A 24337-nucleotide genomic window follows, 5' to 3' on the forward strand; every position below is an offset into this window, starting at 1 on the left:
TCTCCCTCTCCCTGTTTCTAACTCTTCTAACCTTCATAACTCTACCATAGGTGAAAGATTCGGAGTGCCTTACAACAGTCTTGTCAATTCTTCCCATCAGGGCCAGGTTAACTTATCCACCCACCTTTCGGGAGCGCTATGCTTCCATAAGCCTAAGTTTGGTGCAGATCTTTGTGGTTATAATTATACCGGCTTTCCTACGCCATGTATTAATTTGGCCACTTATTCCATGGGAGATGTTATCAACTGGAATGACTCAGGTAGTTCTTACACAGCCAATATTACAGGGAAACTTATAGCCTTTCGATCTGAGTCGCTACCTCTCAGGTGCCAGGAGTGTCACAGACCACTTGTTCCTTACCCTCCTACCAATCCACTTCCTTCTTGCACTCCCCAGGCACCCCCAATTCTCCAGCAGTCATGATTTGCCTTTTCGTCACCCAACGATCATCCCCTGTTTTTCTTCAGCCTCCCTTCTTTTGGTATCGCTGTAATGCTACTAATAATACTTGCACTACAGGAGTTATTTCCTCATGTGTTAAAGGAAAATTAAGTGAAGCAGAAACACTGGTGGTTGTGCGGATTCCTATTTGGGTTCCTGTACCAGTTGTGGTGTCTGAGAAGGACTTCTCTATGGCTGTTCGACACAGGAGAGACTTTGGAGTCACCGTGGTCGTCGTTGCAGTAATTGCGGCATTATCAGCTGGTTAGGCCGCTATTGGCTTGGCCATGAGCCAAACCTCCACACTGTCCACACTTGATAGCATCACAAGATCTACCGCCCAGGCACTTGATGATATACTGCTATTCAGCTGTTAATGAACGGATTTATTGTAAGATTAGGCCTGGTTGGCATACCCTGTGTTATTCAATCTACTGCAGTTTGTGTTACCACCTACCCCTACAACCACTTTTCATTTGCCGCTAATCAGTCCCGTCTTTTGGGTAGCATGTTAAATGGTAGTTGGAATCCAATTAAACAATGGGCCGCTATTATAGGGTTGGCTCTTATTGTGCTTACAACAGGATCAATTATTGTTCGGATCTTGCAAGGGCTGTTAATACGCAAATGGTGGTTAAACAAGCCAGCTAGCATTCAATAACCAGTACCCCATGCAAAATGGACAGATTTAGGTGTGGCTGAATCTGCTGGAATGGTAGTCAAAGATGGGTAAGTTCTGAGAGGTCTTCAAGGCAACCTAAGACAGGGCATGAACGCTCCCTCCACACCTCATGTTCATGTGCCAATGATGGGTAAACCCGATAGATGCTTTTGGTCACCTAAGACAGGCACAGTACCACTCCATTTTGCAAAGAAATAAGGGGGAGATGTCGGGTAACGGGACAGCCTGGCCAGCTGTGCCCCTCCTGACAAGAAGTTTAGTGCTGGGCTTTTTCCACCCTGCCCGTAGCTAATTGCAAGATCCTGTTTTGACTTTAAGCATCCTGTTACTGCATGTTTCCCACACTTACTCCTGCTGAGTTGGTAACATGTTTTCCGTGAATCATATATAAACAGGTGGACGGTGGGCAGGAGATATAAGAGGGTTGGAGGAGGCGAAGACGGCGGGCTTTCGCGACATGTAACACGAGTCTGCTGAAAAATAAAGTGGAAGCTGAAAAGCCGATAAACGCGTCTGGTGTCTCCGAGGTCTTGCCGGCGTTAACCTATCCGGAAGGTGTACGCCTGCATTGTGCAACAAAAACAAAGCTGGAGACGAGTACTCAAACAATATATTTCACTTTGTGTTTCTATGGGGGTGAAAACTTGAAATCTTTACTTAATGCATACTAAACTGATCTTCTGTAAAAAAAAAAAAAAGAAAGAAAGAAATTATCAATACCCAACTTGACTCTCACTGGGATTAAACATGACAATAGGTCTGATCTGATTTCATCATCATTTAAAAAAAATCATCTATTATTTTTCACTTTATGTTTCTGTGTGGGAGCAAACTGTTGAAATCCTTACTTAATGTATAGTAAGCTGATCTTCTGTATATTAAGATAATCGAAAATGAATCTTCGTGTGAATGGAAGGGGAGAGGGAGTGGGAAAGGGGAGGGTTGTGGGTGGGAGGGACGGTATGGGGGGGGAAGCCATTGTAATTCATAAGTCATACTTTGGAAATTTATATTCATTAAATAAAAGTTAAAAAAAAAGAAAAAAAGAAAAAAAAGAAAAGAAAGAAAGAAAAAAAATAAAAAATAAAAAACAAAGCTGGAGGCATCACAATACCAGACTTCAGGACATACTACAGGGCAGTTGTAATCAAAACAGCAAGGTACTAGTACAGAAACAGATGGATAGACCAATGGAACAGAATTGAAACACCAGAAATCAATCCAAACATCTACAGCCAACTCATATTTGATCAAGGATCCAAAACCAATCCCTGGAATAAGGACAGTCTATTCAATAAATGGTGCTGGGAAAATTGGATTTCCACGTGCAGAATCATGAATCAAGACCCCTACCTTTCACCATACACAAAAGTTCAACCAAAATATTAAAGATCTAAATCTATGACCCGACACCACCAAATTATTAGAGAGCATTGGAAAAACCCTGCAAGATATAGGTACCGGCAAAGACTTCTTGGAAAATACCCCAGAAGCACAGGCAGTCAAAGCCAAAATTGAAATTTGGGATCGCATCAAATTGAGAAGTTTCTGTACTTCAAAAGAAACAGTCAGGAAAGTGAAGAGGCAACCAACAGAATGGGAAAAAAATATTTGCAAACTATGCAACAGATAAAGGGTTGATAACCAGAATCTACAAAGAAATCAAGAAACTCCATAACACCAAAACAAACAACCACTTAAGAGATGGGCCAAGGACCTCAATAGACATTTTTCAAAAGAGGAAATCCAAATGGCCAACAGACACATGAAAAAATGTTCAAGATCACTAGAAATCAGGGAAATGCAAATCAAAAGCACAATGAGGTTTCACCTCACCCCAGTTAGAATGGCTCACATGCAGAAATCTACCAACAACAGATGCTGGAGAGGATATGGGGAAAAAGGGACACTAACCCACTGTTGGTGGGAATGCAAACTGGTTAAGCCACTATGGAAGTCAGTCTGGAGATTCCTCAGAAACCTGAATATAACTACCATTCAACCCAGCCATCCCACTCCTTGGAATTTACCCAAAGGAAATGAAATTGGCAAAGAAACAAGCTGTCTGCACATTAATGTTTATTGCAGCTCAATTCACAATAGCTAAGACCTGGAACCAACCCAAATGCACATCAACAGTAGACTGGATAAAGAATTTATGGGACATGTACTCTATAGAATAGTATACAGCCATCAAAAACACTGAAACTCGGTCATTTGCAACAAGATGGAGTAATCTGGAAAACATCATGCTGAGTTAACTAAGCCAGTCCCAAAGGACAAATATCATATGTTCTCCCTGATCGGCCACTACTGAGCACCAAAGGGGAAACTTGTTGAAGTGAAAAGGACACTATGAGAAACAGTGACTTGATCAGCTCTTGTCCTGATGGTTGATGTACAATGTAATACTTTATACCTTTTAGTAATTTTTTTGTTCTAGTACTATTGGTTGAACTCTGTAATTAACACACAATTATTCTTAGGTGCTTAAATTTTAACTGAAAAGTGATCCCTATTAGGAATTGGAAAATATTATGCTGAGTGAAATAAGCAAGTCCAAAAGGGACAAATATCATATGTTCTCCCTGATCGGTGACAACTAACTGAGCACCAAAAAGAAAACCTGTTAAAGTGAAATGAACACTATGAGAAATGGTGGCTTGACCAGCCCTTGCCCTAACTATTGATGAACAACTTAATATGTTATCCTTCTTAGTATTTTGTTTGTTTGTTCTACTTAATACTTTTGGTTGAATACTGTAATCAATACACAGTTATTCTTAAGTGTTGAAACGTAACGGAAAAGCGATCACTGTTAAATATAAGAGTGGGAATAAGAGAGGGAAGAGATGTGCAATTTGGGACATGCTCAAGCTGACTTGCCCCAAATGGTAGAGTTAGAAACATACCAGGGGATTCCAATTCAATCCTATCAAGGTGGCATGTACCAATGCCATCTCACTAGTCCCAGTGATCAATTTCTATTCACAATTGATCATAATGAAAGGACTAAGAGCCAAAGGGAGCACATAAACAAGACTAGTGTCTGCAAATACTAGCTGATAGAATAAAAAAGGGAGAGAACGATCCAACATGGGAAGTGGGTTACACAGCAGACCCATAGAATGGCAGATGTCCTAAACAGCACTCTGGCCTCAGAATCAGCCCTTAAGTCACGCGGATCTGGCTGAAAAGCCCATGAGAGTATTTCAGGCATGAAAAGCCAAAACACTCTGGCAAAACAAAACCAAAAAGAACTAAATGAAAGATCTCCGCGAGTGAGATCCCAGTGGAAAGAACAGGTCATCAAAGACGGAGTTACCTTTCTCTGAAGGGAGGAGAGAACCTCCACTCTGACTACAACCTTGCCTAAATATGATCAGAGTCAGTGAACTCAAAAGGCTTCCATAGCCTTGGCAACTCATGACAAGAACCTTGGGTGATTACTGAGGTCATAAACAAGAGTGTCAATTTGTAAAGACAACAACAGGAGTCACTTACTCCTCATGTAGGATCTCTGTCTTTAATGTGCTATACATTGTGATTTAATGCTATAACTAGTACTCAAATAGTATTTTTCACTTTATGTTTCTGTGTGGGAGCAAACTGTTGAAATCTTTACTTAATGTATTCTAAAGTGATCTTCTGTATGTAAAGAGAATTGAAAATGAATCTTGATGTGAATGGAAGGGGAGAGGGAGCGTGAAAGGGGAGGGTTGCAGATGGGAGGGAAGTTATGGGGGGGGAAGCCATTATAATCCATAAGCTGTACTTTGGAAATTTATATTCATTAAATAAAAGTTAAAGAAAAAGAAATTTGTGCAAAACCCTAGAACTCAGTTGTTGTGGAACCTTCACTGTCAGGCAGCTACATACTCATACTGTGTTTCTCTTCATGTGTGTATGCAAATCTGTGTGAGTTTCTGCTGGACTGGAGTGGATATTCTACTGGTCTTCCTTCTGACTCCTTTCTGTCAAGCCTCCTATCCTTTCCTGGAGTTTGGAAGCTTTTCTTCCCTAGGGCTCTGCAGCTGAGGTCTTATGTCCAGGTGAAAAATACAAGATGGAGAACATTTTTATCCCTTCCTTTCCATAGCCAGGTGCCTTGATGTCATCAAAGTTTATGGTTAGCTAGAACCCTGAGGAACTTCTGTTAGATTTGATCCAAAAACTTTGCCATTTGGGATGATGCAATTGGATTGCATCACAGTGTGCAATGGGTGAGAATCTGGAAGGGCCATTCTCAGTCAGGAGTTAGCCAAGAGCCTTCAAGCATCAGACTCCCCAAAGGACAAAAGAGGAAGGGGTAGCCCCACACACCCAGTATCCAGGGCAGCCATCGGACTTTTCCTTGTTTCCCACAAAGATCTCATAGCAATCCTGTGCACACAGACACCCACAGATACATGTTCCCCAAGTACTGTGGAACCAGTCATCACTTTCAATTCAGAGATTACTAATCAATACATGAACTTCAATGTATCTTGATGTACATGTATCTATGTGACACCTTTCCCCAATGTTCTAATATCCACACTAATTCCATGAAGATTTACACCTACAACCATGGGTATTTCTCATTTATGCCCTTATGAGGACATGGGACCTAAGTGAGCAAGTCCCCATTTTCACCTGAAAGCAGAGAAATCAGCTGGAAATCATCTCTATTCTCACCACTACAACTACCAAGGGCAGGAGAACACCCTACAGATATCCATGTTTCTGGAGTGCAAGTGACTTTCAGGACTCCTCTGTAGGATACCATCATGGAGAATACGTATCATTACTTCACTGTCAAAACCTGTGGATTGTGCAACAAAAAAAGCAACCCCAAGGTGAACTCGGAACTTTAGGCAAAGTGATGCGTCCCAAGTGGCTCATCAACTCTTCATTTTATCCTACTATCCTATTATCATGAGTTGTTATCAATGGAGGGTAGCTAAAGGAGTTGGAAACATATAAGACAGTTCTAGTATTCTGCTCATATATTTTGTAAATTTCACCTGTTGTAAAACAGAAAGTCTAATAATTTGAGATTTTTCATCCAGTCACCACTGGTGCTTTGTCTTTATTAAGCATCTGAATTGAGACAGTTCAATTGCCTTTATTAAGCATCTGAATTAAAACAGTTCAATTGTCTAAGTTCCTTCAATTTTCTATGAATGTACTCTGGATATGTTGCATACATAGACTAAAATATCACAGTACTAGTAAGTGTTAGTCATAACTATAAAATAACTTAAGAACCTGGAAACATGTGAATTGATTATCATCTACCGATATCATGGAGGAAATGATTATTCTGTATCTCCATAATGTAATCAAAATGATAATATACATTTACACACACACATACACACATGCACACAATTTTAAAATGCAAGCAATCTTAGACATCAACTGACTTGTATATTAGAAGATGCACACCTGCTAATGGCTACTCATACACAATTGAGTGTGACTCAGCAAGTGTTCCTATGTTCTGAGACAACCACATAAAGTTATGATATCTCCCACCCAAATGCCTCTTAGGCTATAGGAGATGAAGACTCTGTTGGAGGCTTTGGGGAGAAAGAAATAATTCTGTTAGGAACTGTCTACTGTATTGGAGTCAATGGGGACTCGCAAGGCCAAGGCAACTTCAGCTGGCTAAAGAGGTCACAGCAGAAGGTCTGTCTCAGCAAGGCATGAGAATGACAGCTGTGGTCCTCTTGATAGTTTTAGGTTTGTTGGGAATTACACTCTGCATGAGAAAGCTGGAGCTTCCTGGTGTTCCTGCTAATCATTACTGTATTCCTAATTTTAGGGAATAATGCTTAGTCTCATAATCCCCAAAATGTCCTTTGCTTTGTAGAATTTTAATCAAGCAGAATTAGTTAGTGTAGGAGAAGGGGTTAATGCTTTATGCAAAGTTGGTGTGTTTGTGGAAAAGAATTAAAAGGCAATAGGCTCCCCGGCATATACATCCCACTAAATAAAGATAAATGTTATTAAAGCTTTAATTCAATATGTTCTACAAATACAACAATGGTTAGGATGTCAAAACTGTGGAATAGGTCTAAGTGAACCTTTAGGTAAGTACAGTAAAGAATTAAAGTGTTATAGAAAGAACTGCAAAAGAGGGGATACATTTTAAAAAAGGGCCTGCTTTGAACATTTGGAATTCTAGTAAAGATTAGATTAGGAAGGTAATACTCTAGCTTCTGTAATTAATTTCTGCATAGCTTGAAGCACTCAGGCCTTGGCTTCTGTGGGCAGCCCATTTTCTCACATCTGTTTGTAACCTGTGCTCTGAATATGCCCCAGAAAGTCAAAGAAATTGTAACTAGATGTAGACATAGAATCTAGAGGCAGCACAATATGAAAGGTCAATGAACATCAGACTTTTTATTGTAAAAGAAAGAATCATTATGTGACATGATATGAAAATGAAGTCTGGTGCTTGAGAACAAGAGCCATACCATCAGCCTTGCTGTGAGTGTGTCTCTCATTTCTCCCTAGGCTGACACCTTCCACTCCTTCAGGAACCCCTGGACCTTCTAGACCTAGAGTCAGGCAGGGAACATTGGCAATTTGTGGGTGGGAGGGAAGTTATGTGGGGGGGGGGAGACATTGTAATCCATAAGCTGTACTTTGGAAATTTATATTCATTAAATACAAGTTAAAAAAAGATGCTTCAATTGGGGAAATGGCTTTCAAAAAGTGGTTGAAATTAGCCTAATCTTGTGCTTCTCCACTTATCTTTTAAGAATAACAGAAACTGGGGACCAGCACTGTGGCACATTGGATTAAAGCTGTGGCCTGAAGTGCCGGCATCCCATATGGGCACCGGTTCTAGCCCTGGCTGCTCCTCTTCCATTCTAGCTCTTTGCTGTGGCCTGAGATAGCAGTGGAAGATGGCTCAAGTCCTAGGGCCCCTGCACCCATGTGGGAGACCCTGGAGAAGCTCCTGGCTCCTGGATTTGGATTGGCACAGCTCTAGCCATTGCAGCCATCTGGGGAGTGAACCAATGGATGGAAGAGCTCTCTCTCTGGCTCTACCTCTCTCTGTAACTCTGTCTTTCAAATAAATAAAATAAATCTTTAAAAAAAAGAATAATGGAAACTGGAGCTGTGTTGTGGTGTAGTATGTTAAGTTTCCACCTTGAGTGCTGGCAACCCATATATCAATGGATCTAGTCCAGGCTGCTTCACATCTGATCCAGTTCCCTGTAAGAGTGAAAGGAACTCAACAACAAAAATCCAAACATCCAGTTAATTAATGGGAAAGGACTTTGACATGCATTTATTAAAAAGAAACTGAAGTGGCCAAAGACACTTGAAAAAATGCTCAGGACCACTAGCCATCAGGGAAATGAAACCATAATCAGGTCCACCTCATCCGTCAGAATGGCTCTCATACAGAAATCTGCAAACAACCTATGTTGTAGAGGATTTGGGGAAGAAGGTACCCTAATCCACAGATGCTGAGAATGTAAACTGATGCAGCACTGTGGAAGACAGTATAGAAATCTCCAAGAGCTGCAAGTAGATCTGCCATAAGACCCATTCAACTGACTCCTAGGAATTTACCCAAAAAATGAAGTCAGCATGAAAAAGGGTCACCTTTTTCATGTTCATTGAAGCTCAATTCAAAATAGCTACGATATGAAATCAACCCAGACATCCATCTACTGATGACTGGATAAAGAAACCATGCTATATACACTCTAAAAATATTAAGCAGAGGTTTAAAAACAAGAAATCCTTTCTTTAGCAACAACATTGATGCAACTAGAAATCATGATACTTAAAGAAATAAGCCAGTATCAGAAAAGACATGTACCATATGTGTCCCCTTACCTAGCAAGTGCTTACAATGTAATGTATTGGAGTGAAATTGACACTTTGAGAATCCATGTTTTAGTCTTTGTCTCTATTTCTGAGGAATAGTGTTGGTTTCTTCCTACAGTTTGTCGAACACTTTACATACGGTAGGGTTAATCTCATGAGCATAAAGTAAACTAGAAAAGAGTTCTTTAAAAAATTAAGCATGGGAATAGGAGAGGGAGGACGAAAATGCCTGACAGTGTGGACAGGAGGGAGGGTTAGGAGGGGAGTATCACTATCTTCCTAAATCTGTATATATGAAATTTATGAGACTTGTATACCTCAACTAAAATTGGAAATATAAACACATTGACCAACTTACAAACAACAAAATATATGTTTTAAAAAGCAGATTTAACAGCAAAATATAAATAATTCATGAAAAACGGGAATAGGATATGATGAACATTTCTTCACAGGTAAATATATGACTAAGGGCATTACAAAGGATCCTAATCAGCAATAAGTATGGAGAAAACATTCCACACCAGAAGGAGACTCCACATCACATCCACTCCATGGCTACAATAAATTATGAAATTTTTCAAGTGATGGAGATGCCATAGGTAACTTGGAACATTAAAACCATGATAGTGAGAAAGCTACAACACATAATGTATGGAAGACAGTTGTCACCTCCTTAACTAATTCAACATAAAATTCACTTATGACCAAAACATTCCACACCTAATAGTACACACAAAAATCAGAAAATATCAAAAATCTCTTGTACATCAGTGTTTGTCTCCAAACAGCCAAAGATGGAAACAACACACAAGTCAGTATATGGTTAACTGGAGACACAATTATCAGTTTGTCATGAAAAATGTAGACCCTTGCAATAATGTAGATGACCCGTGAAAATGCCATTTAAAATGACAGGTCACCTAAATCCATGAGTCCAATATTTGATTTATATAAACATTCAGGACCGTTAAATCCATGGAAACAGAAACAGATTGGTGCTTGTGTGACCAGCAAGAGAAGGGACTAAGAGTGACCATTAATGGATAAGGAACTTGATTTCAAGTGATTAAAATATTTTAAAATACATAGAGATAATTGTTGCACAATGGTGTGAATGGCCCAAATGCCATTACTGCACTTTAAAATTGTTAATTTTGTTGAATTGTTTTCTGCTCAAGATATAAAAGTCACTTTCTAATGTCTGGAACAAGCAAAAGAAAATCTAAAGTCATATTGATAATAAAGAGAAATGAACAGACGGAAAAGAAGTTTGCAGAATCACTTCTATGTATAATGAAAGCTTGGATATGATTATACCTTTATGAAATGATATATAATTAAGGAGCTTCTGAAAATTGCATTATACAGGTTAAGATGATTTAACATGTCTAATGAGTGCACTGAAAATATTCCTACTATATTATAAAGCTGAAATTAATATAGACTTAATGATGTCCTAAACAGCGCTCTGGCCTCAGAATCAATCCTTAAGGCATTCGGATCTGCCTAAAAAGCTCATGAGAGTATTTCAGGCATGGAAAGCCAAGACACTGTGCTAAAAAATGACCTAAATGAAAGATCTCTGTGAGTGAGATCCCAGTGGAAAGAACAAGCCATCCAAAAGGAGGTACCTTTCTCTGAAGGGAGGAGAGAGCTTCCACATTGACTATGGCCTTGTCTAAATAAAATCGGAGTTGGCGAATGCAAAAGGCTTCCATAGCTTTAGCAACTCATGACAAGAGCCTAGGGTGATTACTGATGCCATAAACAAGAGTGTCAAATTGTTAAGTCAACAACAGGAGTCACTTACTCCTCATGTAGGATCTCTGTCTTTAATGTGCTGTACATTGTGATTTAATGCTATAAGTAGTACTCAAATAGTATTTTTCACTTTATGTTTCTGTGTGGGAGCAAACTGTTGAAATCTTTACTTAATGTATTCTAAAGTGATCTTCTGTATGTAAAGAGAATTGAAAATGAATCTTGATGTGAATGGAAGGGGAGAGGGAGCGGGAGATGGGAGGGTTGCGAGTTGGAGGGAAGTTATGGGGGGGAAGCCATTGTAATCCAAAAGCTGTACTTTGGAAATTTATATTTATTAAATAAAAGTTAAAAAATGAATGAAAAAAGTCAACAAATGTGTAACTCTTTTATTAAAATATGAATATTACAAGGTTGATGAGTTGAAAATGAAAATACAGAAATGAAAAATTTAAGGAGAGCATTTATCTTAGATGGATTTCTGTTTGTGAGCATAAAACCCAGGCTAAGCAATTTGTACACAGTATTATTTTGAAAAGAGGACTCTTGGGGCCAGTGTGGGGGTACAGTGGATATAACCACCACCTGAAACCCCAACATCCCATGTGGGTGCCATTTCCTGTTATGGTTTCTCTATTTGCAGATCACCTCCAGGTTACTGACCCAGAAAAAGCAGGGGAAGATGGCCTATTCTTTCCATCCCTGACACTGACATGGACACTTGAGTTAAGCTCCTTGCATTGGCATGAAACAGTGCTGGAACACTGCAGATATCCTCAGAGTCTCTCACCAGATGGAAGGTTTCTCTGATTATCCCTTCCTTTTCTGTGAATTGGTTCTCCAGAAAAACAACATTTTAAGAGAAGTATAAATTGTTCATGAGGAGGTTACATTGTGCAAGTTGTTTTATAACATCAGAATGCAAAATCGGTTTCATAAATCTTACTCTCCATTGAAAACTGTGAGAGCCTTAAGAGCTACTCTTTAGAACGTCTGTTTCCTTGGAAACTATTCTATCCCTTAATCATCTCAAAGCATTCTTCTCAGGTCTGAAGAGAATAATGTAGCACTTGGGGACAAAGATGCAGCCCAGGAGCCCCACGCTGGAGGCCAAGATGGAGAAGACCTCCACAGCCACCATGACCTTCCCCTTGGTGCTGTGGTAGACAGGCAGGAAGGTCACCCAGACACTGCAAAACATCAGCTTGCTGAACATCAGGAACTTGGCTTCATTGAACGTGTCAGGCAGATTCCTGGCTGGGAAAGCCACAGTGAAGCTCAGCAGGCCAAGGAGCCCAGGAAGCCCAGGACACAGTAGAAGGCAGTGCTCCACTTCTTATCCAGCTCTCTGCTATGCCTGGGAAAGCAGTAGAAGATGCCCCTGCAACCACGTGGGAGACTGGCAAGAAGCTCCTGGCTTCTGGCTTCAGATCAGTGCAGATCCTGGGCATTGCAGCCAATTGGGGAGTGAACTATTGGATGAAAGAACTCTTCCACTCTCATTGCATCTCCAGTCTATGTGTAACTCTGATTTGAAATAAACAAATAAACCTTTTTTAAGAATCTTCATTATCCAGAATTCATAAGCAAAACAACTGTTCTGTGTGTTTAATTTTTTTTTAATTTTTATCACACATTTTCTGCAGAACCTTTAATGTCTCACCAGTCTAGTGAAAATCAACAATAGCAGAAGTTATATCTTTGTTTTTCATTTTTGATTCACTTTATATACAGAAGATCAGTTTAGCAAACATTAAGTAAAGATTTCAACAGTTTGCTCCCACACAAATATAAAGTTAAAAATAATAGATGATTTTTTAAATGATGATGAAATTAGATCAGACCTATTGTCATGTTTAATCCCAGTGAGAGTCAAGTTGGGAATTCATAATTTCTTCTTCTTCTTCTTCTTCTTCTTCTTCTTCTTCTTCTTCTTCTTCTTTTTTTTTTTTTACAGAAGATCAGTTTAGTATACATTAAGTAAAGATTTCAACAGTTTGCACCCCCATAGAAACACAAAGTGAAATATACTGTTTGAGTACTCATTATAGCATTAAGTTTCAATGTACAGCACATTAAGGACAGAGATCCTACATGAGGAGTAAGTGCACAGTGACTCCTGTTGTTGACTTTACAAATTGACACTCCTGTTTATGGCATCAGTAATCTCCCTATGCACCAGTCATGAGTTTCCAAGGCTATGGAAGCCTTTTGAGTTCACCAACTCTTATCTTGTTTAGACAAGGTCATATTCAAAGTGGAAGTTCTCTCCTCCCTTCAGAGAAAGTACCTCCTTCTTTGAAGACCTGTTCTTTCCACTGGGATCTCACTCGTGGAGATCTTTCATTTAGGTTTTTTTTTTTTTTTTTTTTTTTCCAGAGTGTCTTGGCTTTCCATGCCTGAAATACTCTCATAGGCTTTTCAGCCAGATCGGAATGCCTTTAGGGCTGATTCTGAGGCCAGAGTGCTGTTTAGGACATCTGCCATTCTATGGGTCTCCTGAGTATCTCGCTTCCCATGTTGGATCATTCTCCCCTTTATTTATTCTATCAGTTAGTATTAGCAGGTACTAGACTTGTTTATGTGCTCCCTTTCACTCTTAGTCCTTTCATTATGATCAATTGTGAACAGAAATTGATCACTGGGACTAGTGAGATGGCATTGGTACATGCCACCTTGATGGGATTGAATTGGAATCCCCTGGTATGTTTCTAACTCTACCATTTGGGGCAAGGCAGCTTGAGCATGTCCCAAATTGCACATCTCTTCCCTCTCTTATTCACACTCTTATATTTAACAGTGATCACTTTTCAGTTAAGTTTCAACACTTAAGAATAACTGTGTATTGATTACAGTATTCAACCAAAAGTATTAAGTAGAACAAACAAAAATTACTATGAGGGATAACATATTAAGTTGTTCATCAACAGTAAGGGCAAGGGCTGATCAAGCCACTGTTTCTCATAGTGTTCATTTCACTTTAACAAGTTTCCTTTTTGGTGCTCAGTTAGTTGTCACCGATCAGGGAGAACATATAATATTTGTCCCTTTTGGACTTGCTTATTTCACTCAGCATAATGTTTTCCAAATTCCTAACAGGGATCACTTTTCAGTTAAAATTTAAACACCTAAGAATAATTGTGTGTTTATTACAGAGTTCAACAAGTAGTACTAGAACAAAAAAATACTTAAAGGTATAAAGTATTACATTGTACATCAACCGTCAGGACAAGAGCTGATCAAGTCACTGTTTCTCACAGTGTCCATTTCACTTCAACAAGTTTCCCCTTTGGTGCTCAGTTAGTTGTCACTGATCAGGGAGAACATATGATATTTGTCCCTTTGGCACTGGCTTAGTTCACTCAGCATGATGTTTTCCAGATTCCTCCATCCGTTGAAAATGACAGGGTTTCATTGTTTTTGACTGCTCTATAGTATTCTATAGAGTACATGTCCTATAATTTCTTTATCCAGTCTACTGTTGATGGGCATTTGGGTTGGTTCCAGGTCTTAGCTATTGTGAATTGAGCTGCAGTAAACATTAATGTGCAGACAGCTTTTTTGTTTGCCAATTTCATTTCCTTTGGGTAAATTCCAAGGAGTGTGGTGGCTGGGTTGTATGGTAGGGTTATCTTCAGGTTTCTGAGGAATCTCCAGACTGACTTAGACAGTGGCTTAACCAGTTTGCATTACAACTTATATTTTAAAAATATGATGCCATACATGGAAAGACAAGACACTCTGGCAAAATAAAAACCTAAATGAAAGATCTCTGTGAGTGAGATCCCAGTGGAAAGAACAGGTCTTCAAAGAAGGAGGTACATTTCTCTGAAGGGAGGAGAGAACTTCCACTTTGACTATGACCTTGTCTAAATAAGAAAAGAGTCAGTGAACTCAAAAGGCTTCCATAGCCTTGGAAATTCATGACGGGAGCATAGGGAGATTACTGATGTCATAAACAAGAGTGTTAATTTGTAAAGTCAACAACAGGGGTCACTGTGCACTTACTCCACATGTAGGACCTCTGTCCTTAATGTGCTGTACATTGTGATTTAATGCTATAACTAGTACTCAAATAGTATTTTTCACTTTGTTTCTATGTGGGTGCAAACTGTTGAAATCTTTACTTAATATATACTAATCAGATTTTCTGTATATAAAGAGAATAGAAAATGAATCCTGATGTGAATGGAAGGGGAGAGGGAGTGGGAAAAGGGGAGGGTTGTGGGTGGGAGGGAAGTTATGGGGAGGGCCATTGTAATCTATAAGCTGTACTTTGGAAATTTATATTCATTAAATAAAAGTTAAAAATTTACTGATGGAACACTGAAAGCAAATCAGGGACAATCTTCTGGATGTAAAGGTATAGTATAAAAATAATCTTTTAAATCTATCATTGCAGTATAAGAGTCCTTTGGAATTGCAGTAGGCAATGGTAAACCTGGTTGTTAAGCCCCCATAATTTCCACAGTAGCATTAACAGCCCTAAGGTCTTGAAGCAATTGCTATCTCCCAGATTTCTTTCTGATAACAAAAATAGGACTATTCCAATGAGAATCAGAAGGAACTATATGTTCTGTTGTTAATTGTTCTTCCACCAATATCTGTGCAGCATTTATCTTTTCCTGCAGTAAAGGCCACCGATCCAACCCACACGCGATTTTCTGATTTTTATTTTATTTTATTTTATTTTGCATGGGGCACAGGCTGACCAGTAGCCATCAGGGGAAACCCAAGCCTCTCTGGTCATGATTGACAGTTAAAGTAACTGGAGATGTGATGCTTTGTTGTTGTTTGCCTAAACCCTTACCTGGCAAATGACCTTATTGAAGCATGTTAATGGTAACAATCTTTTTTGGACTATGCATTAAGGCCCCCATTTGAGTTAGAATATTATGTCTCCATAGATTAACAAGTAATGCAGCCAAAATATAGGAGCGAGAGGCTCCAGTATTACCTGCTTCATCCTCCCATTGCAGCAATTTGGAACTTTGTGCTAATCTGACTCTGACCAATACTTCGCAATTGAGTCATGGTAATTTCCTTTCTCCAATTTGTGGGCCAGCTTGCTACTGAAATAACAGAGACATCAGCTCCAGTATCTAAAAGACCACTGAATAACTTTTTATTTAATTTTAAGAAAAATTTGGGTCAGTCCTTAGTTATGGGTTGTATGCAATAAGCATCAGAAGATCCAAAACCTTTATTTCCTCTTTTATTTAAAAAAGACTTACCAATTGAAGAGAAGGGGAGCAGAATCAGTTGAGCAATGCATTGTGCTGTAGTTAAAGTTACATTATTGGCTTGAGCCATAATTTTTATTTCACCAGTAAAGTCAGTGTCTATAACTCCAGGAAAACCCTGTAACCCTTTCATAGTTGTACTACTTCTGCCCAGTAGGAGACCAAAAAACCCAGTTGGCAAAGGACCAAAAATCCCAGTAGGGAGGGCTTGTGGGCCCATCTCAGGGGTCAATACCATATAGGACCTGGCACTGAGGTCCAGTCCTGCACTACCCTCTGTGGCTCTGTGGAGGGAATTGATGGATTTAGGGTGTTCTGTTGAGGAACAAATGTCATGGCCCCAAAAGTTTGTTGGTTTTCTTGGAATGGGGCCAAGAGCCAGCCCCGCTTCTAGTTTTTTGAACTTTATTCTTTTAATGAATTATCTTTCTTTTAATCAGTTTTGGAGTGACATTCATTGGCCCAATGCCTTCCTCTTTTGCACTGGGGGCAAATTCCAGGAGGAGTCTTATTTTGATCTTTAACTTTTGGACAATTTTTTCGCAAAGGTACATGCTGCCCACATTTATAGCACCCTCATTTATCGGGCATAGCCCTCCTTGTTGATTTTTGTAATGACATACCAAGCAGAGTGGCAGGTCCTGAATATCTTGTTTTTAAATTAATCCATTTTGTTAATCGCTCATCAAAGGGACTGTCACAGAACACCTCAGCCACAATAGCCAATAGATCCATATCTGCGTTGTACTTATGTTTTGTAGAATTTACAGTACTGTGGGCATTACTAGGCAGTCATCACACAGCACCAGAAATGGATCCATACTGAGAATCAAACATCATCAGTAATCATTACGGGCACATTTAAAGTTCAGCTTGACTGTGTGTTCTCCTGGGATGAAATAGCAGCAGCAGAGGCTTGCTCCAGCTCCCTCTTAAAGCCCCCAAAGACAAGGGTGGCTCATTGCCACGATTTTAGGTGAGCAGTGCGTCCCATCCTGGATCTTGGCCAGAGAGCTGAGACACGAAGCATGCCTACCTGTTTATCAGAAACATTCTTTTATCCTCCTCCCTGGGAACTGGCCAGGCTCCCAAGGAGCAGGAGAAGGTCATCTGGCAGACAAGTTACTTGTTTATCAGAGCCAAGCCTAGATAAAAGCCTCTCCATCCCAAAAATCTGTCCTTACATTTGGCCCTAGAGTTGCACCAAGGTATAGGAATAATTAACACATTGTAAGAATACAATAAAAATTTCTCATATAAGTATACATTCAGCAATCAAACACAATAATATTCAATGTGTTTTAAGGATAAATTGAAACATATCTGAGGGGGAATTAGCCTCTTATTATCTGTAATTGTTATATTTTTGCAGGTTTGTGGAATCTTAACTATTTGTGGCATATTTTGATTTACATTTTTTGTGAAGCAAACCAAGCCTAATCTGTCCAAGCATTCCTATCGATAATAGGGGTAGAGTTAATACATAATACAAAAACAGAATAGGTAGTGCGGACACTTTGTCACCACAATTCCTCATTTCACATAGTAATATTAACTTCACAACAGGTAACGTTTACTTCAAATGAAATATTTAAATGCAGGGTGAGGGCTGTCCAGTGTACACTGATCTATATTTTTTACTCCCAGTGTTTCTTATCCTCAACACCCTCTTCTGCAAACCAGGGACTAATTTTTTCAACAGCACTGATAAATCGCTCTACGGTTTGTTTCTTTAACCCTATTCTCTGCATCTGCAATAAAGCTTTCACAGCCTTTGTCACAGCTTGCTTTGCTTCTTTAAATGCACATTTAAATATTTTCCAAGCAAATCCCAATGTTGTTCATTCACGACTCCTTTTGCAAACCAAGGACTGACTATTCCTATAGCATTAATGAACTGTTCTATGGCTCACCTTTTTAAACCCTTGCTCCTCGTGCCGTGAGTGAGGCTTTTAGCCCTTCTACAAACATTTCTTGCTTAGTAAGTGTTTGTCCCATAATTGTGTTGCTCTTCTTACCTTTGTGGCCTGTGTCGTGGATGGGTCAGGACACGGTGGCCACTATGCAAGTCTTCACTTGCCTTCTTCGGGCCCGTATCACAGACGAATTGTCCATGGTGGCTGCTATGAGACAAGGCTGTGACCTAAATGAAATGGCCATCTCTTCCAGCAACCTTCAGCTCAATTCCTGTTCCTTGAGCCCCACATTGTGTGCCACTTGCCCCGGCCCGCAGGGTAATCAACTAGGACACGAGGAGGGCAGACCTGAATGGAGAGACAAACCAGACACAAGAAGGGAGACCAAGACAATATTCTGATCAAGGTCTCACTTTATTGGAGAAAGAGGTAGCTTATATAGTACAAGGCAAGGATTGTAACAGTCAAGGGTAAGCAGGGGCCATCTTACAACATAGTTCAAAGGAATAATTTCACAGGAATCAGTATCAATTTGACAAAGGGAGTTACAGCAAGGTTTTACAGCTACCAGATGTGCTTATCAAGGTACAAGAAAGAGCACTGAAGCCAGGTGGCCAAGCACTAACCATATCAGCGAGCTGTACAAATGGAATTTTCTAGTGAATCCTTATGGGAATACAGTTGAAGGTTAATCTAAACAAAGGCCTATACAGGGAAACCAGCACAGTGGCTCCCAAGAGTTTACCATGGCTGTTTCCACTGTCCTGGCCAAAACTATCACTGTGCTTCTGGCCTTCAAGGTCACTGCCCCAGGGAGAAGTATGAGACAGTGGCTGCTATCAGGGGTACTTAACTCCATTATTCCCATCTGCTCCCTGATCCAACTGGCTCTCTGTTCTATCTGGGTTGGGTCTTCTCCTCCCTTTATTGACACAGATGCACACTCTGAGCATAGCCACATCATCCTGGTATGCAACAAGGGCTCAGTGACTGCTTTCTACTGTGTCCTGGGCTACCTGGTCTCTTTGGCCCTGCTGAGCTTCACTGTGGCTTTCCTAGCCAGGAATCTGCCTGACACCTTCAGTGAAGCCAAGTTCCTGATGTTCAGCATGCTGGTGTTCTGCAGTGTCTGGGTGACCTTCCTGCCTGTCTACCACAGCACCAAAGGGAAGGTCATGGTGGCTGTGGAGGTCTTCTCCATCTTGGCCTCCAGCATGGGGCTCCTGGGCTGCATCTTTGTTCCAAAGTGCTACATTATACTTTTCAGACCTGAGAAGAATGCTTTGAAAGGATTAAGGGATAGGATAGTTTCCAAGGAAACAGATGTTCTCAGTTGTAAGTCTTAAGGCAATCTCAGTTTTCAATGGTTAAAAACTAAGATTGAAAAACTGAATTTGCACAACCATCAATATGTTTATGTTTCTGTGGATTTCATGGTACTCAGTGTTTTGCATAAATTAAATATTGGACTCTGTGGATTTAGTTGACCTTTCATTTTTCATGGTGCTTTCAAGGGGCATCCACATTATTGCAAGTGTCTACATTTTAGATGACAAACTGATAAATCCTTGCTGTAATTTTTTGAGTTTTGTGTCTCCAATTAACTATAGACTGATTTGTGTGCTATTTTCAACTTTGGCTGTTTGGATACAAACACGGATTAGAAGAGATTTTTGCATATTTTCTAATTTTTGAGTGTACTCTCAGGTGTGGAATGTTTTGGTTATAAATTAATTTTGTGTTGAATTTGCTAAGGAGATGACAACTGCCTTCCATACCATATATGCTGTTACTTTCTATCACATTCGAAGATTCCAAATTCCCTATGTTATCTACATCACTTGAAAAAATTCTCAATTTATTGTACCCATGTAGTGGATGTGAGGTGGAGGCTCCTTCTGGTATAGAATGGTTTCTCCATACTTATTGCTGATTAGGATCCTTTGTAATGACCTCTGGTCATATATTTAACTGTGCAGAAATGTCCATCGTATCCTATTCCCATTGTTCATGAATTACTTGTATTTTGTTGTTACTTCTGCCTTTTTTAATTTTTTTTATTGTTTGTAAGTTACTCAATGGGCTTATATTTCAAATTTTAGTTCAGGTATACAAATTTCATGAATTTCATATATACAGATTAGGAATGTGGTGATACTTCCCACCTAATCCTCCCTCCTGTCAACATTGTTATGCTTCTTCCCCTCCCTCTCCTATTTCCATTCTTTATTTTTTTTTTTTGACAGGCAGCGTGGACAGTGAGAGAGAGAGACAGAGAGAGAAAGGTCTTCCTTTGCCGTTGGTTCACCCTCCAATGGCCGCCGCTGCAGCCGGCGTACCACGCTGATCCGATGGCAGGAGCCAGGATCCAGGTGCTTTTCCTGGTCTCCCATGGGGTGCAGGGCCCAAGCACCTGGGCCATCCTCCACTGCACTCCCTGGCCATAGCAGAGAGCTGGCCCAGAAGGGGGGCAACCAGGACAGAATCTGGCACCCTGACCGGGACTAGAACCCGGTGTGCCAGCGCCGCAAGGTGGAGGATTAGCCTATTGAGCCACGGCGCCGGCCCCCATTCTTTATTTTTGCAAAGAACTATTTTCTAGTTTACTTTGTACCCATGAGATTAACCCTACCATATGTAAAGTGTTCTACAATGGTAGGAAGAAACCAATAGTATTCCTCAAAAATAGAGACAAAGGCTATAAACAAACATGGAATCTCCAATTGTCAATTTCACTCCAAATACATTACTTTTTAGGCACTTGTTATGACAGATAGGAGAACACATACAGTACATGTCTTTTCTGATACTGGCTTATTTCTCTAAGTATCATGGTTTCCAGTTGTATCAATGTTATTGCAAAAGACAGTATTCCTTTTTTTTTTTTTTTTTTTTTTTTTTTTTTTTTTTTTTTTACTGCTGATCAATATTCTTAGAGTATAAACCATGGTTTCTTTATCCAGTCATCAGTTGATGGGTATCTGGGTTGATTGCATACTTAGCTATTTTGAATTGATCTTCAATGAACATGGGGGTACAGATGACCCCTTTTCATGCTGATTTCATTTTGTTCGGGTAAATTCCTAGGAGTCAGCTGACTGGGTCATATGGCAAATCTGTTTTCTTTCACAGACATTTCCATACTGTATTCCACAGTGCTGCATCATTTGACATCCCCACCAACTGTGGATTAGGGTACCTTTCTCCCTAGTGCTCTCCAGCAGAGGTTATAAAGTGTGTGCACTCAAGGTGGAAACTTAACATACTGCACCACTGCCCAGCTCCAGTTTCCATTATTCTCAAAGATAAGTGGTGAAGCACCAGATCATGCAGATTCCAACTACCTTTTGAGAGCCTTTTCCCTAACTGAGGCATCTTAAATTAAATGTCCCCATCATCTCCAGCAGAGTCATCAGTTCCTCATAGAATTACTTCTTTCTCCCCAAACCCTCCAACAGTGTCTTCAGCAGCTATAGCCTGAGAAGCACTTGGGTGGGAGGTATCATAACTTTATGTGGCTGTCTCAGAACATAGCAATACTTCCTGATTCATACTCAATTGTGTATGAATAGCCATTAGCATGTGTGTCTTCTAATACCCAAGTCAATTGGTATCTGAGTCCTTGAGTTTCAAAACAATTTTGTTGTGTATGTATGTGTGTTTGTAAAGGCAAGATCACTGGAACTGAAATTCTACATTTTTGCATGCAAAAACTAAGTCCTGAGTTAATGTGCCAATAATATATCTGATTATAATTTCTATCAATCATAGTTAGATCATATGTTTATGTATTATCTGAATAGTATATTCTATGATGACTTACTTTTCATGACTTGTCTGTTTTATTATAGGCTTGTTTATTTCATTAAAAAGGAAACACATTGGCATTCATTTTTAAATTCAATGTGAAATTGGCCGGTTATCATTTATTGTTCAATAGTATCCTTATGCAAATGAATCTAAGTATTTATAAAGAGAAAAGGAAACCAACTACAATCCCATTGCTCACAGGCAGCTCCTATCTAAATAGTCTTTCAGACTTCCTGTACACATACATGTTTATTTCTGCACAGCCATCTGATGTTCCCATGGAGATCCTTTCCATTATACTTGGATGTTTCAGTTGACCCAGTCTTGATTTGGAGCTGTCTACTGCTCTTATGCCCATGTCTCCCTTCCTTTCAGTCAGGGTCAATACCGCCCTCAGGCACTAGAGGGTGCCTGAGGCAGAGTATGGATTTGACCTTGCCTGCAAGACTGCAGTAAATGCACCTGAAGGGGTAGGGGATGGTTTTATGGGCTCCTTCTTGTGGAATCTCTCAGGTCAGCTCCTCAAGAGCGACACCTGAAGTTTGCAGAGATCCACACATCTGCCACAATGAATGCCCCCAAATTGATCTTCAGCCAAAGTCTGGAGCCTCAGCTATGTGCACACAGTTTTCTCATCAGAAGACAGAGGCAGGAATCCTGTGGTAAGTAGGAGACTCTGCCCAATTCTACTTCCTTGTGTTTTTAGATTTCCCTTCTTCATTTAACACAAATCAAGGTCTTTCAAAGAGTATGATTTGGATTATTTCCCTAAATTTGCTAGATGAGAAAACCCCAGGAAGAAAGAAATGGATTGCAAACAGTTGAATGTTTTTGCAGACAAAACAACAGACAAAGGCTAAGAGCCATCCTAAAAGGAAAAGATTTATGTGTATTTCACTATGCATCTGGGGCAAATTAATGTGGGAATCCCAGATAAACTCTGAGACAAGAGAGGAAAATGAATTCACTCAACATGGGATTATCCCATGACCAGGAGAAACTCTCATGGTTCTTTTTTTTAAATTTTTTCATGGGCAGAGTGGACAGTGAGAGAGAGATAAACAGAGAGAAAGATCTTCCTTTTGCCATTGTTTTAGCTTCCAATGGTCTCCACGGCCAGCATGCTGCAGCCAGTGCATCGAGCTGATCCAAAGCCAGGAGCCAGGTGCTTCTCCTGGTCTCCCATGGGGGTGCAGGGCCCAAGCACTTGGGCCATCCTCCACTGCACTCCTGGGCAAAGCAGAGAGTAGGATTGGAAGAGTGGCAACCAGGACATAATCCGGCACCCAGACCAGGACTAGAACCTGGTGTGCCGGCACTGCAAGGCAGAAGATTAGCCTATCGAGCCACAGTACCAGCCTCTCATGGTTCCTAAGTGGAGGAAAAGATTGTCATAAGGACACAGGTATCTCACAAGTGAAAAGTCATGCAAGAAGCACCTTATAAAGTAACCTCATTAAACACGTGAAGGAAAAATAGATGTTTGTTGATGACAGCAGAATAAAAGAATATTAAATTTACAATAAATGCTTTAGCCACTAAATCCCCAACTGTTAGATTTCCCAGTGTCAGAATCTCTTCTTACCACTGATGACCTGTTTGAAGAGATAAAGGATGGAATGATATAGCGTATCCACTTGCAAACTCCCATAAAGCCTCTTTGGCAGTCATCATATACAGCTTTATAGAGAAGAGGAGGAGGAGGAAATGAAAGGGACAGAGCAATTACAGGTAACCTGGAAGAATGACAAAGAAGAGAAGAGAAAGACTAAATACAGATCAGAAAATATATTTTTGCTTAGAATGGCAATTTTCCACTTATCTCACCCAGAAAGCAACATAGATAATAAAGAGATACTTGAAAAGTCAAGTTTACAATTTGTCATGTTGGAAACATATAAAATCCTATGCCCAACAATTGAAAGATACCTCTTCTGGTCAGAACATACGAGCATGTATAAGCCGTCAACATGAAATACACTGTTCATCATGACTGAATACTCAGGACACTTGAAACACAAAGGGCACCTGTGTTCTAACCTTGGGGAAGTTTTGTGTCAGTGCCTGTAGAAACGCACGATGTGTTTCTTTACCTGCAAGTCAAACTGCATGCATGTCTGGAGTTAAGATTCAGAGAATAAGACCTATTTGCAGTTAGAACTGCTACCAATAGTCATTATTTATATGAACATACTTTTCAGATTTCCATAGAAAACTAGATGGAAGCCATTCAGCTTCACTAGGTGCAGTGCCTTTTGATCTACAGTACTTGAAGTCCCCCCAGTGATTCTGACATCTTCTAAATGTTCTGCATTTAAGATTCTCCTTCATTCAGGCTTTGAATCTGAATTAGTTTCCTGATTTGGGGTGGGAGCTGATGCCCAGTTTTGAAAAGGAGGAGGCTTAACAGTTATAAATGCCAAGCCTTGTACTCCACCATTCTCCACACTTAGATATCCTGCCTCTGCTAGCCACATAGCCCTCAGATGAATTATTCTTTCCCAAGACCTTGCAAAAAGTCATGTTCATGATGATGCTGTTCAAGGAGTCATTTAATGATGTGCTAATATAAATAACCATTTTTGTTCCATGATGGCACATGTGCAAAATTCAGCAAGACTGATTTGTATTTAATTCATTTTGC

At 39.9% G+C, this 24337-nt stretch overlaps 1 protein-coding gene across 1 annotated transcript in view; it reads left to right on the forward strand.

The window, feature by feature from the left end:
- The first annotated feature begins 420 nt into the window (after positions 1-420).
- LOC100340206 (vomeronasal type-2 receptor 116-like) overlaps positions 421-24337 on the forward strand; it is a 41175-nt gene continuing 17258 nt past the window's right edge. The window contains exons 1-2 of the mRNA XM_070067596.1: positions 421-706; positions 1520-1583. Coding sequence (XP_069923697.1) covers positions 421-706; positions 1520-1583 — 350 coding nt within the window. The remainder of the gene's footprint in view (positions 707-1519; positions 1584-24337) is intronic.

This window comes from Oryctolagus cuniculus (assembly GCF_964237555.1).
Source record: "Oryctolagus cuniculus chromosome 16 unlocalized genomic scaffold, mOryCun1.1 SUPER_16_unloc_1, whole genome shotgun sequence".
NCBI classification, from domain to species: domain Eukaryota; kingdom Metazoa; phylum Chordata; class Mammalia; order Lagomorpha; family Leporidae; genus Oryctolagus; species Oryctolagus cuniculus.